We start from the raw sequence: 14,213 nt of genomic DNA, 5'->3' as shown, positions 1-14,213 counted from the left end.
ACGTTAGTGTGCCTCAAAACGTAAAAAGAGACTCCTTATCTTTAAATACACTATATTTACATAGCTATGTTATACTAAAGAACTTAAGCATAGTCAATTTTAAAAATTATAAAGTATATTTCAGTTGATAGTATTTTCACAAATAACTATTTTGTCCACAATATAAACTCTACGAGAGAAATATTATCATCCTCATTTTACATGTAAGCTTTTCTTTGACCACCTCATTTCCAATGGCATTCATCTTACTCCACTTTGGCTACATTCCTCCTAAGTTTCATCTTGGTTCATCTCTCAGAACTAATCCTTCTTGGAAGAACTACATTAGAATACCTCACTCATCATGGTCGCAATCTCCTACCTTTCCAGTTCTTTACTCAATTATCCCCATTATACCTATTGTTTAATTTCATGGGAATCTAGCCCTTTGGCCCTATCCACTCATCCTTATATCTTCACTTCCTTCTCTATCCAACTTAGTGCTATGGTCATACTTTAACCTTAACTCTTAACCCGTTGTCCTTTCTCTGCACAAACACATAAAATACCCAGCATAGATAAACCCAACTGACCATCCTGGCCTTGCCTACTCTAAGCTCTTGCACTCAAGCTGCTCAGCCTGGGGTCATGGTATGTTTGTGGTTTTCAACTTCAGTGGACCCTCAGCACCACTACTGAATCCTTTTGTGTTTCATGGTCAGATGGCTCTCTAGTCCTCTACAGCAGTTCTTTCAAATTCCCTTTACCCTCATCAAACTTCTAATCCTCTCATTTCCAAAGAAAAAAATAGAAGCTATTATATAACTTCCTGCCATAGATGAGAAATTAAAACTCAGAGAGGTGAAGTCAATTGATCAAAGTCCACAGCCAACGAAGAAGGAGCAAAGCAAGTCAGTCTGACCCCAGAGTTCTTAACATCTATATGTTATAATGCCTCTCATTTTCTCATTCTTAGTTACTGCTTTCCCATTCTACCCGTTCTTCAAGGCAAACACCTAGGCTCTATCCTTGGCCATTTCCTCACCCTCATCATCAACAACTACTCATCTATTTCTTAGTCTTGACTGGCATTTTCCCAGAACCAGGCACCATCACCATGCACTTGGACTACAGCAACAGCCTTTAGGTTTGCTCCCAATGAATCTAGTCTCTACACTGAAAACAGTGAAAGGGTTCTCTCCAAAATGCACGCCTACCTTAGCCAACCTAATTCCTTAGTTCGACCCTCACCAATTCTTTTTAGACCAGAGGTTGCCAAACTCTTTCTGTACATGGCCAGATAGTAAGTATTTTAGGGTTTGTGGTCACATGATGTCTGCCCCAGACTTACAAAAGCAATCATAAATAATACATAAACAAATGGGCATGGCTGTGTGGCAAGAAAACTTTACAAAAACAGACAGTGGGCTGGATTTAGCCCATAGGCTGTAGTTTGCTAACTCCTGCTTTGGACGTGTTACAGTCATTCATTTCATTAACATTAAGTACCTTCTATGGGCTGGGCACTGTATTAATGACAAGGTGATGAACAAAACAGACATATTCTTGTCCTTCACAGAGCTTAAAGTTTAGTGGGGAGGGAGATATTAATTTTTTTAATTACATAAATATATAGAACTGTTTCTGTGATAAGTTCAACAAGGGAAATATAAGTAGGGCTATGCAAGCCTATGATAGGTAGATTTGACTTAGCACAAGGATCCAGAAGATTCTCCTGAGGAATGTCATGATTGAGAAGAGATTTGAAGAGGGGAGGGAAGAGTATTCTAGGAGGATGGATCAGCATTTGAATAGACCCTGTGACAGGAAGAAGTCTGGCTTATGTTTGGACCTGAAAAAGACAGTGATGGCTAGAATGGCCAAAAAAAAAATGAGGTTGGAGAGACAGGTAGGGACCAGACCATGCATTTTGGACCATATTTATGACTTTCACCTTTCATCTTAAGTGCAATGGAAAACCATTCAAGTATTTTATGGAACGGATGATATGACTAGATATCTACGGCAAAAAGAAAACTTTGGCTTGTCACAAAATTCTCAGCTCCTACGTCTACATCTGGCAAACTGCAGTCATACTATGGAGAGAACACATAAGAAGGGGAAGCAACAGTAAATGTGGACAGATTTCTTAGAAAATGCCCATTATTTAGGAGAGATGATGGTAACTTACCTTAGGTTAATGGAGAGGAATCTGTGGAAGAGACAGACTTTTACAACAGAAAATCAGGAGGATGAGTGATGGAGTGTATTTGGCAGGGAGAGATGAAGAAGAGAGAGACATCAGGAATTCACGGAGAAGGAGAACACACGAAGAAGGCTGAGGTTGGTGGGGAAATAAGAGTTTGATGGTGGGGAGGTTGAGTATGAGATAACTTTGAGACATCCCAGAGGAAATTTTAAATAACCAGATGGGTATGTGGACCCAGAATTCAAAGAAGTCTGGGCTAAATATATAAATCTGCTAGTGGGATGGGTGGCCTTGCAGTATATACCTAAGATATAATAGAACAAAGAGAAAAGGGCCTGGGACTGAGTGTTGCAGTGTTCTGGCATTTAATAGCAAGTCAGAGAGGGATGAACCTGGAAAAAAAAAAAGGGTGAAAATTCAAAGAGGTAGGAAGCAAGTCAGCAGGGGCATGTGACACGGAAGTTGACGGAAGAGAGTATTTCAGGGAAGACAGTGGGGTCTACAATGTTAAATGCTGCTGAGAACCCAAGTAAGGTCAACCCTGAAAAATGTTCACTGCGATGAGTGAAATGGAAGCCATTTGTGATCTTCTTTCAGGTTGCCAGAACTTACTATGGTCTTCCTCCTTTGGATCTCTGCCTGCGCTTTTATTCTACCTGCCCTTCACGAAACAGGAAGAGTAAGATTCTCATTGGAAGGTTTCGGATTTGGGGAGGTGGGTTGGTGGGGGGGTGGATCTAGAGAGAGTTGCAAAAAAAGGCTTAGTGAGAAACAAAACAAGTAACTTAGACAAAAGCTGGTAGCCAAGCATCTACAATCAATCAAAGACAAACAGGAAACCACACTGTATACGAACGCACTGGTACACACTGTATACGAAGGCAGCTTCTGCTGGGGTAAAGCTCAGAAACTGTGACTGATCTCTAAGCTTAGAAAACTGACTGAGATGAAGGCTGAAGAGAGAAAAATATACGGTCTTCATTTTAAACAATGAATAATATATTTTCATACATTTTATTCTTTGTTTAGCCATAATCACTGGGGATTTTATCAGATTTTAGGGCACCTGTTCTCTAGCTCACACGTAATATGGTACATTCTAAAGTCACAGAGTACTTTTCTCAAATACGTAAAATTAAATGAGAAATAATGTGTGAAATCATCAAGCATAATCCCTGGTATTTAATCGGTATCCAGTGCAAATTTACTGAATTTGAATCATTATAAAATTACAAACTAATATCAGGACATGTTGGTCTTGATCTACATGCAGTGAAAATCTGATTACCTTGAATATCATCATTGAATGTGCAGTACTGGTTTTGATACTTTTTCAGGAGCCGAAATGCATTTATATTGGCAAAATCTTCAAACTGAATAAGGCAATTCATGCCATACCTATGGGACAAAATATTCACATTAGAAGAGGTTAATGAAATAACATTTAAAAATAAACCTTGAAAATTAGACTATAGAAAAGGCAAAACATTATTTTCTTTTAAAGGTCCTATCTTGCTACTTAGTGTAAATATATAATACAATGTCTGTTCAGTAAATATTTACTACATGCTTACTACAGGAAAAAGCATTGTATTGGCACTGTGAAATACTACAAAGATGGCAAAAATATGGTACCCTGCAGTCAAGGAATTTAAAAGTTAGTAGAAATTATTTTGAAATAAAGCATGAAAAGTAATATGAAAGTGGTACAAACAAGGGATAACAGATGTTGAGAAGCCACATATCACTCCTGACTGGGGTTACAAACCAGGTAACAAATGAACTGAGTTTTAATCACGTCATGATTTCAAAAGTAGAGATGTAAGGTTCCACAAGCTGAGTAAACAGCAGAAGCAAAGTAACCGAAGTGAAAGTTAGGAGAGAAAAAAAATCATTCAAAAATTAGCAAGAAGCCCCATTCAGCCGAAATGTCGTGTTCGGTGCATGTAAGGGTGCAGTGAGAGGCACGGTCAGAATTTTATGTTGGAAACCTTAAACATTCTAGCCTAGGATTCTGGTGTTTGTTCTATAGCCATAACCAAACACTGAAAAGCTTTGAGCTTTGAAGTATACAGCACAGATTTTTATTCCTGAAATTAACTTACTGGTTTGACCCTTTATTCTTATGATCATCTACGGCCTGTACATCCAAGACAAGGGAATTTAACACCACTGATACCCCAAGTATCTGAGAGTTGCCAGAGAAAGCCTCATAGCCATGGCCATCCTTGCTAGGTGATTTAGAGATGTATGGTCTCCAACCTCGGCTAGACTCCCACTGCTGCCATATTTATGATTCCTTTTCTTTGGTCAGCTTCCACTGCTATTGCACCCAAAGGCTATTCCTAATAGGCCAATCCTTTTAAATCTTGACCTCTTCACCTGTCTCCTACTTCCTGGCATAGTGAGGGCATAATGTGTGATCTCCCTCAACTATTCTCCTCCCACCGCATCTCCCATCTCCCATCCCTATCTTTAGCGCTACCCTGCAGGCATCAGTCAACAAGGCGTTCCTCTTCCTGTTTAAGGTAACTCACCGCTGCTGCCCACGTTCCCAACACTTCCTTCTTAATTAGCTCCCTCTCTCCTATTTACAACTCCTTCTTCTGGACAAGTTCCTTCCTCTTTTTTGATAACTGACTTGGAGCTTCTCATTAGAGGGAAAAAGTTCTTTCTCCACCCCATGTTTTTCCTATCCTTTCCATTTAAGGTATATGAAATATTAGTTTACAGTTTACATTATTTCTCCATCCCCTGTCATTTACCTTCTGTCCTCACGACTCTGCTAAAATTGCTGCTCTAAAATTAGAATGTCTCCGAACTAAAAATCCAAGAAACACTGTTTCCCATCCCTAATTTACCAGGGCTCTTTGCTGCATTGCCACTATTTCTGTTTACCTTTTTTCCTTGAAACTCTATTCCCTAGGCTTCTGTGATATCACGCTTTTCTGTGCCTTCTCCTAAACTACTGATCATTTCTTCTTCTTTCTCCCTTAGGGAGCTCTTAGCACTTAAACATTGGTGTTTCCCATGACTCTGTCCTTGGTCTACTACATGGTGTATGTGTGTGTGTGTGCGCGTCCATCCGTCCTGACAGAATCTCAATCCTACTCATACTTTTAATCACCAATTATATACGGTGACTCCCAAAGGTATGTTTCTACTCTACTCCTGTGAACTCCAGACTTGTAAATCTCATGACCAGCTGGATAATTTCACTTGAACGTACCTCAAGTTGAAAAGTCCAAAATTAAACTCATTACATTTCCATAACACCCATAAGTGCTCAGCAAATATTTGTTGGATGAATGTAATTTATAGATATTTCCTCATTTAATCTCAGGGTGCAGTTTTATAGATGAGGATAGCCTTGGGCACCAGGTAAGCTGGGGAGGGGAGATCTGCACTCAAGTCTGCCTGATGATGTGGTAGAGCCTGATGTTTAAGCTAAGCTTTAAGTTTATGATTGATTCCTTTCTGTTATCCTGTAGATTATTATATATACCTTTAAGTATATACCTTTGAACAACGCTGAGTTCTAAAACTAAAAATAAGGAGCTCTATAACAGAAAAGTTTTGTAAAATTTAATCAGAATAATAAACTAGTGAAAAGACTGACTAGTCTTTAGGGGTTATGTTTTGTTGCAAACCAACAGTTAACAGAGAGCTGCTAAGCACAGGTTTGGCTGTTTAACATTTATGATGGCCCTACCTCTTCATGGTGAAGTCTGTCTCCTCAAGACTTAAACCAACACCTTCTTATAGATTATCTATTCTGTATTTCCAACCTAAATTGCTTACTGAAACTCAATCATCTTCACAGAACATTTCCAAAGTCAAGTAGGCTCTTGACTCTCAACTCCAACAATTTTTTTTCTATGATGGAAGCATATATTTCCATGTCTCAGAGACCCAAAGACTGAAGCTATTATTTTACTATTTCCTTTTTAACCCACCATATTCAGTTAATTACCATTTTCTATCATTTCTACTATTTAAATATTATCACAGCCAAAGAAATTAGTCTCGCTCCTGCTAAGACTGCAAAAAGTCTACTGGTCTCTGCTTCTCCTTGTCTCCCTCAAACATATGACATAGAGCCACCAAAGTTTTGTAAAACAATAACTTCCGCCAGCTACTCCCTTGCTCAAAATTCACAGAGTGGATTGCTCTGTTGATGACGCTCAAATTCCTTAAACTCAAGGATCTATAATCACATTTTATCTTTTCAATTGCCTTCTCTCTCCCTATATTGCAGGGTAAGTCCCTTCCCCACTGAACCACTTCTCTCCTCTCTCAAACACGCCATGTCCGTCTCCTTCCCATGTCTTTATTAATGCACTGCCATTGCAAATCACCGTCACTCTTGAATCGGCAAATATTTTCTATACCGGTTACGAGGGGTCTAAAACTACTAGCATGTAGATGTCTCATCAACTAGATCAAAAGCTTCCTGAGAGACTTAAAACTCTTTCAGACAGTACTACTTCAATAGAGAGAAGATCAAGTGAATATAATATGTAAGCAAAAATTTATTTCATTCAATAAGAATAATTGGTTCGGTTAATAATCTGTACTGCGGAATACTATGACTATCAGTTGCTTTGAATGAGTTGCATCAGAGTAGGTATTTCCCTTTATTTGCCCAAATTCCAGAAGTTCTAGTGTTTTGCGTTTTTCTTACTGGTTCAAAAAAAGTATAATCTTTCTATTATTTAAATAGACATGACTTTTATTCTAGAATTTCTCTTTTATTTAGCAAGAAACAAAATCAAGTTCGTTTCATGTTACTTTTTAAAGAGTTGGCACTAAGTAGGTTATAGACGTTTTCAATATCAATAGTTTCTATTAACAGAGGTAAAAAGGTTAGCCTAGGCAAACCAAGATTTTTCAAAAAATTCATTTAGTGCTATAAGACGTTAACACATTTTTCTCTTTTGGTTGAATTCCCAAATACAAACAGGAATTTAAATCATGTAAATCACAGTTATTCTTATAATTTTTATTCATATTTATTTGCCCCTCCTTTGAAAATATTTTCTACAGTTACCTAAGAAAACAAATTCCTAAGAAACTGCTATGTTTTCCACCAGCACTTTAAAATTCTTTCCCGTATACTTTCCTCTTTTCTTTTCTATCAGAGTGATTTTGGAAATGTTAATTATTTGTTCAGAAGATTTTCTATAGTAGTCCTTGAGGCCTTTAAAAGAAGTAATATTTTAATTCAAACAAGCAGCATTAGAAAATTCCCGTATGAGCAAAAAGACTAATAAAATATGAATAAGAAGTTAATGGTCTAAAAGTTCTACTGCCAATATCTTAAATTCTCTAATACTCTCCTTCTCTGCCCCTAGTCCTGTCTTCCCTCTCTTCCACCAACTCCTTCCCCAGCACACTACCCCCCCTTCATTTGGTCCTTCCTTTCCTCTGAGTTCATTCTTCCTAGCTTCGCCTCTGTATGCTGAAGACAGTTACTCCATCCATGCACTGGCCATCCCCCTAGTGAAACGGAGCAGGACCCTGTGGGGCTTCTGGGCATAGAAGAACTTTCTGTCCCCTGATTCTGTCCTCCCTATTCTTGTACGGGATAGCCGTCAGCCTCCACGAACTTCCCTGAGTTCCAAAGGGCAAGGTCCAAACAGTTGCTAATCAGGGAAGGGAGGGCAGGCAGAGACAAGAGAGGAGCAGTCAAGAAACAATAGTGCAGCCTTGGGGCAGGTCCTGGTTCCACCTCAAGGCATACACATAACAATATCCTTAAACTCTTTACAGAACTAAAACCCCCAACAAACGGAAGATGTTAGCATCCTTCATTCCAGAGAAGACCACCTGAGGCCAGATGAAAGGAACCAGAGAAGCTCATCAAGAGACGACAGGAGACCAGATTAAAGGAGTGCAGGACCTGCACACACTCTGATCCTTATCAGCAACCCAGCCCTTGAACCGCTGCTGTAAAACTCCTCACCAAATCCTCCTAGGTTGGGAGACATAGTTTTTGAGGGTCATGACCCCTCTGTGTCCCCCTTTGACTGGCAAAGCAAGAAAGCTATTCTTTCCTCCTTCACCCAAAACTCTGTCTCTGAGATTCGATTCGCCACTGGTGCACAGACGGCGAGTTTTCAGCAACACTAGCAGCCCCTGGCCCCTTGCTCTCCCTCATTCCACTTAGACAGCACACGAGTCCATGCTATGGAGTCTCAGCTAGGACCTCAATCAAGTCCTGCAATATTTGTTTTCTATTGCTTACTGGTCCGTAGCATGATCCCAGAGCAGCTTCTGCAAACCATTTTTCACTCCCCTTGTCCCACAAGCATTCCATCTCTTACCAGCCACTACTTCAGATGAATGCCATGCAGAGTGAACAATCTTCACTTCCTCAGCTCCCTCACATTTAAAAATGTGTGTGCTTTTACTTCTTTTCTTCTTCCACTTCCGAGATGTATTCTTGCTTCCTTGTTTCTAATCTCTCTACAGACCTTACTGCCTCAACTCTACCTCTCTACACTAACGGCTTCAATTTCTCCTTCTCTACTGGTTCCTTCCTGTCTCCAAGGAGCCTCAGGACTCCCTGATTTTAAAACCATGTCCTTGACCATGACAAAGTCAAAGCTATGGTTACTTATCTCTCTTTCCACCTACTGCCAAACCTCTCAAAAGAGAGGCTGACAAACTTTCCCTCACTTTTCACTTCTTGTTAATTATTATGCCTATATGCCTATACTTCAAAGACAGTCTCACGCTACCACATTCTGATATCACAATGTAGATGAGGTCTCTTTCTTCTGATCCAACAAAATACTTTGTAAATCATCTGTTTTTCTTCCATTGCAGTTATTTACATATTATTATTATGTCCCTGAAGGTCTATCTTTTTAAATCACTGTAAAATTCAAGGTGAAGACTGTTTTCTGAATTTTTGTTTCTTTTTTTTTTTGATTACTCATGAACCTTAGCATCTTTTTCTATGTCCATTGGTCATTTGTAATTCTTCCTGGAAGATTATATGGTCTTTGGTTTGTTTTTCTATTTTTACGGTCTTTTCTTTATTATTTCATAAGAGTTCTTCACATATTAAGAATATTAACTTCCTGTTATATATGGTGCGTGTGGCCTCCCTACTCTAGCATACTGTGTCATTAATCATTTACACAGCATTCCTGTCTGTTTTTACAAAAGGAATTCTAAATTTTTATGTAGTCAGATCTTTCCATCTTCTTACTTATAGCTTCTGCCCTTGATGGCATGCTTATTACAATCTTCTCCACACACGTTTAACTATTAATCAAAAATTTCCTCCAGTGATATCATGGATATAGAAAATGATTAACCTCTACAGCTGGTATTATTTTTCACTGTTTAGATGTAGATTTTTTTTAAATATAGATAAAAATGTCTGACTTCTATATAATTCACTCAACTCTGCCAGCACCATCTACTTAATAGCCTATCTTTTCCCCTCATCACCTGTAATCAGATACTATATTCTCATACATAGTAGAGTCAGTTTTCTGTGCTTTTCTCTTTTATTCTACTATGGCTAACGACAACAAATATCTTTTAACCTTTAATAATATGTGTGTGTACACGTGTGTGTGTGTGTGTGTGTGTGTGTGTGTACACTCACTTATTCTTCACAACCACTCTATGAGGCAGGCACTATTATTATTCTCATCTTATAGATGAGAAAACAGGCATAGCATGTTGGTACTGCTCAGTAATGATAGCCTATAATAGTAATGATTAATCTACTAATCTCTCTATCCACTGAAAAATGCCTCTATTTTAACTACTATAGTTTTTAAGTGACTTTAATATTTAGTAATATTATTTATCTCTCATTCTTCTTTTTTAAGTATTTGCTTGGCTGTGTTAGCAGTTTAAAAACATAGACTCTACTCAACAGTAAAAAACCAAAACCCTCCAATTAAAAAATGGGCAGATCTGAACAGGCATTTTTCAAAGAAGACATACAGATGGCCAATAGGTACATGAAAAGATGCTCAACATCACTAATCATCGCTAATCAACAGAAATGCAAATCAAGACCACAATGAGATATCACCTCATATCTGTTAGAGTGAATCTTATCAAAAAATAACAAGTGTTGGCAAGGATGTGGAAAAAAAGGAACCCTCATGCACTGTTGGTGGGAATGTAAATTGGTGCAGCCACTATGGAAACCAGTATGGAGGTTCCTCAAAAAAAATTAAAAATAGAACTACTGTATGATCCAGCAACTCCACTTCTGGGTATTTCTTTGAAGAAAATGAAAATATTAATTCAAAAAAACATCTGCACCCCCATGTTCACTGCAGCATTATTTACAATAGCCAAGAAATGGAAACAACCTAAGTGTCCATCAGTGGATGAATGGATAAAGAAAATATGGCATATATACACAATGGAATATTATTTGGGCATAAAAAATAAATGAAATCTTGCCACTTATAACAACATGGAAGGACCTTGAGGACATTATGCTAAGTGAGATAAGTAAGACAGAGAAAGACAAATACCGTGTGCTCTCACGTATATATGGAATCTAAAAACAAACAAACAAGAAGAAAAAAAAAGTTCATAGATACAGAGAACTTTTTGGTGGCTGCCAGAGAAGGGGGTGGGGGTGGGGGTGGGGAAATGGGTGAAGGTGACCAAAGGCTACAAACGTCACGGTGTAAAGTAAATAAGTCCTGGGAATATGATGTACAGCATGATGACTAGTTAATAATATTGTATTACATATTTGAAAGTTGCTAAGAGAGTAGATCTTGAAAGATAAAAACTTTTTTGTAACTATGTATGGTGATGGATGTTAACCAGACTTACTGTGGTGATCATTTTGCAATGTACACAAATACTGAATCATTATGTTGTACACCTGAAACTAAAATAATGTGATATGTCAACTACACCTCAATTAAAAAACAAAACAAAACAAAACAAACATGGGCTCTAGAGTCAGAGATCCTGGGATGAAATTCTGTCACTGTGCCTCTGTTTCTCCCTCAGAATAAATAAGAATAACAATGGCATATTATCATAAGTATATTATCAGGATTAAATGAAGCGATAAGTGCCAATGTTCAATGTGTAAAGACTGGCACTAAGTACTCCATAATCACTAGATATTTTCTATTACTTAATAGTAACAATAGAAGCCATAAACAGTGAAATAATACCCTCCAAAGCCTAAGAGAAAATAAATCTCATTCAAGAATCGTATATCTAGCAAAGCTATTCTTCAAGAGTACGGTTGAAACAAAGTCGCCTTTAGATAAATAAAAGCCAAGACTTTTACTAAAGGACTTTTACTAATGGGTGTATTTCAGAGAGAAAGGAAATAATCCCAGAAAAAAAAAACATCTGTGATATAACAAAACAAAATATAAGTAAATACAAGTAATTTGTATCCATATAAAATAATAAGGATAAGTAAGCTATACTTCCGGCACGACACAGTGAGGAGGCTGGCAAATTTCTTCCCCGCACAGCAACAATACAGCAGGACAAGTACTTCAACACAACCATGTCAGTGCTCTGGAAATCAACTAAAGGCAAAGAAGCAAAACTTTTAAAGTAAAATGGGGAGTGGGCCAGTTCTTGAAAGGAACATAAAATGTCTACGCTTCTCATAGACGCGATGCCATTCTAGGACACTCTTTAGCTATCTTGATTAAAAACAACTCAAATATTACGAATGGGTGAAAGCATCCCCATGGCTATAAATCATTATACCTTGTTTTTGTTTAAACAACCTTAGCAGAGAGGCAAACTTTGTGGTAGCAACTGCTTACCCCAAACACAAATATCAGTCAACAATCATCTGGTGCTCATCATGGCTCCTTCCCCACCTCTCTGGCTTCTAAACAGCCCTTTAGAAAGTAAAGGCTGCATGTTTTCAGACAGGGTCCTATGGTTTGCTCCTGATGTGTCATGTACTGTGGTCCAGCAGCACCAGATGATCTGTTATTATGTACCAAAGCAGCAGAACCTTGTGGTTACAGGATGTGAGGAGGAATCAGAGCCTTCTCAGTTCTATTCCTGGACCTACTACTTACTTGGTCCTGTGGTTTGGGGCTGGTTACAATTTCTCTGTGGTTAAAATGAAATCCTCACAATATGGCTTGCCTTCAGTGTTTAGGATACAATGTGGTCAGGCTATGAATTTATAATGTTTTCTAAGTGAAGTCTGGGAATAGGCATAGGTAGTAAAAGGGTGCACAAGATACCTCATCATTTACAAAAGGATATTTCAGAATCATCCCCTGGAGAATACTGCCTATCAGTTTTCATTTCGTGAATTTTCTCTACTTGGTAATTAACTCTGATTTGAGTCCTAAAGATATAGGGAGAGGCACCCTGAATTCATTTTGTGATACAAGCATCTTGCATCATATAATACAAGAAAGCCATGGAAGGGATATTTTGTTCCAGATTGAACCAGCCTTGTCGCTATGAAATTATAAGCAGTGGAACCCAAGGACGTTAGCCAATTGGACTCTACATGACTATGAAAAGAACCTACTATTTTATGATCAAAATATCACATAAAATAGTGGGTGTAAATGGTTTTAGAAGTTAACAGAAATACCACCCATAAAATTAACATGTAAAAACTGCAGAGAACTTTCTCTTGTGGCATTGTTAAATTAGACAAAACCCTAATTACAGTGACGGCACTTACTAAGGGCCAGGCACAGTGCTCCACATTTATAGGGATTACCTCCTTTAACTCTCAGCAACCCAGGGAGGAAGGTAGTTATTACCCATTTTATGCATGAAGGAACTGGAGCTCAGAGAGATTAGGGCCATGGTTGAGTTCATACTGCTAATAAGTTGTAGGACCTGGACTGAACCACAGGGTCCATGGTTTTAACAACTTTATATACTGGCTTCCACAGAGCACCAATGTTGCCATCAGTGAAGTGAACAGTATGTTTAGAAAGAAAAGGACTGTAATGATAAAATAAGGGAGTTATAATTTTATCATAAAACTACCAAGACAGCATTTGTATGTATTCCGTATACAAGGTATTTTTATAACAGAAAGTATATGGACAGATGTTGGTGAAAACATTAGTCTTTCTTTGATTATAAACTATCAAGAATTCGCTGTAACCAGGTCGACCAAACACATTTTGATTTAATGAAATTTTTTTTTAGTATTTATTACATACATGGCACTATGCAGCATTCAAGATCCAGAGCATTTTACCTCTGATGGGTACCTTAGCGATAACGTATTACTCACTTTTAAAAATGTAACTGAGCAAATTGAGCAGTAACTAGGAAACACGGATCTTGCCCTTAAAATGCTTACAGTCTCATTGGGAAGACAAAAGATACAAGCAGAAAATTTAAAGAAGGTTCAAATTAAAAGCAAAACCAGCGGTACACAAAGAGATCACTATAGGATTTAGGGAAGACAACATGAATTAGGTTGAGGCTTAAACAGGGCCCTTGGTAGGATTCCAATGGGGAAAAGAGTGAGGTGGGGAAAAAAACCGCAGAGGTCTCAGAGTTTGTGCTGGAGGACCCTGAGGACAATAGTTTGAGGAACTTTAGAAGATCAACACTGGCTGCTGAATTTCAGATTATGAATAGTCTTGAATGCCAGGATAAGGAATTTGAAGTTGACTGAAGTTCTCTTTGGCCAAGAACCACTCAAGTTTAATTCTTCCTTGTCGGTAAGAATTAAGAACAGAAATGTGTTCACTCATTTGTTAACCCACTGTAATCCAGTTCCTACAACTTTACTTCTGTATTATTTTCTAACACTTAGATATACCTTTCATTTCTCTTATCATTCTTTTTGTTATATTTTGCTGACACCTCTTAATTATTCCCTGTGACACTGGAAATTATAAACATTCAGCAGTAATCATCCTTTCTTTCCTTCTTTTCCTCCTATAATCTTCCCTTATCAAGTTCACCTATTCTTAGGGATTCAGTAATCATCTTTAGATGAATAACTTCTAAATCTATAATCTCTGTTGCTAATCTTTCAAAGAAACTCCAACTCCAT

At 38.0% G+C, this 14,213-nt stretch overlaps 1 protein-coding gene across 1 annotated transcript in view; it reads right to left on the bottom strand.

Annotated features, from left to right (window-relative positions):
- The window catches only part of ME1 (malic enzyme 1), a 194,963-nt gene that overhangs the window by 41,653 nt on the left and 139,097 nt on the right, over window positions 1–14,213 (bottom strand). Inside the window, exon 7 of the mRNA XM_004270079.4 lies at window positions 3,477–3,586. Within this exon, the coding sequence (XP_004270127.1) occupies window positions 3,477–3,586 (110 nt within the window). The remainder of the gene's footprint in view (window positions 1–3,476; window positions 3,587–14,213) is intronic.

The sequence above is a fragment of the Orcinus orca genome, chromosome 12 (assembly GCF_937001465.1).
Source record: "Orcinus orca chromosome 12, mOrcOrc1.1, whole genome shotgun sequence".
Classification (NCBI taxonomy): domain Eukaryota; kingdom Metazoa; phylum Chordata; class Mammalia; order Artiodactyla; family Delphinidae; genus Orcinus; species Orcinus orca.
The sequence above is the reverse complement of the archived record's forward strand: the minus strand, read 5'-3'. Positions and strand labels throughout refer to the sequence as shown.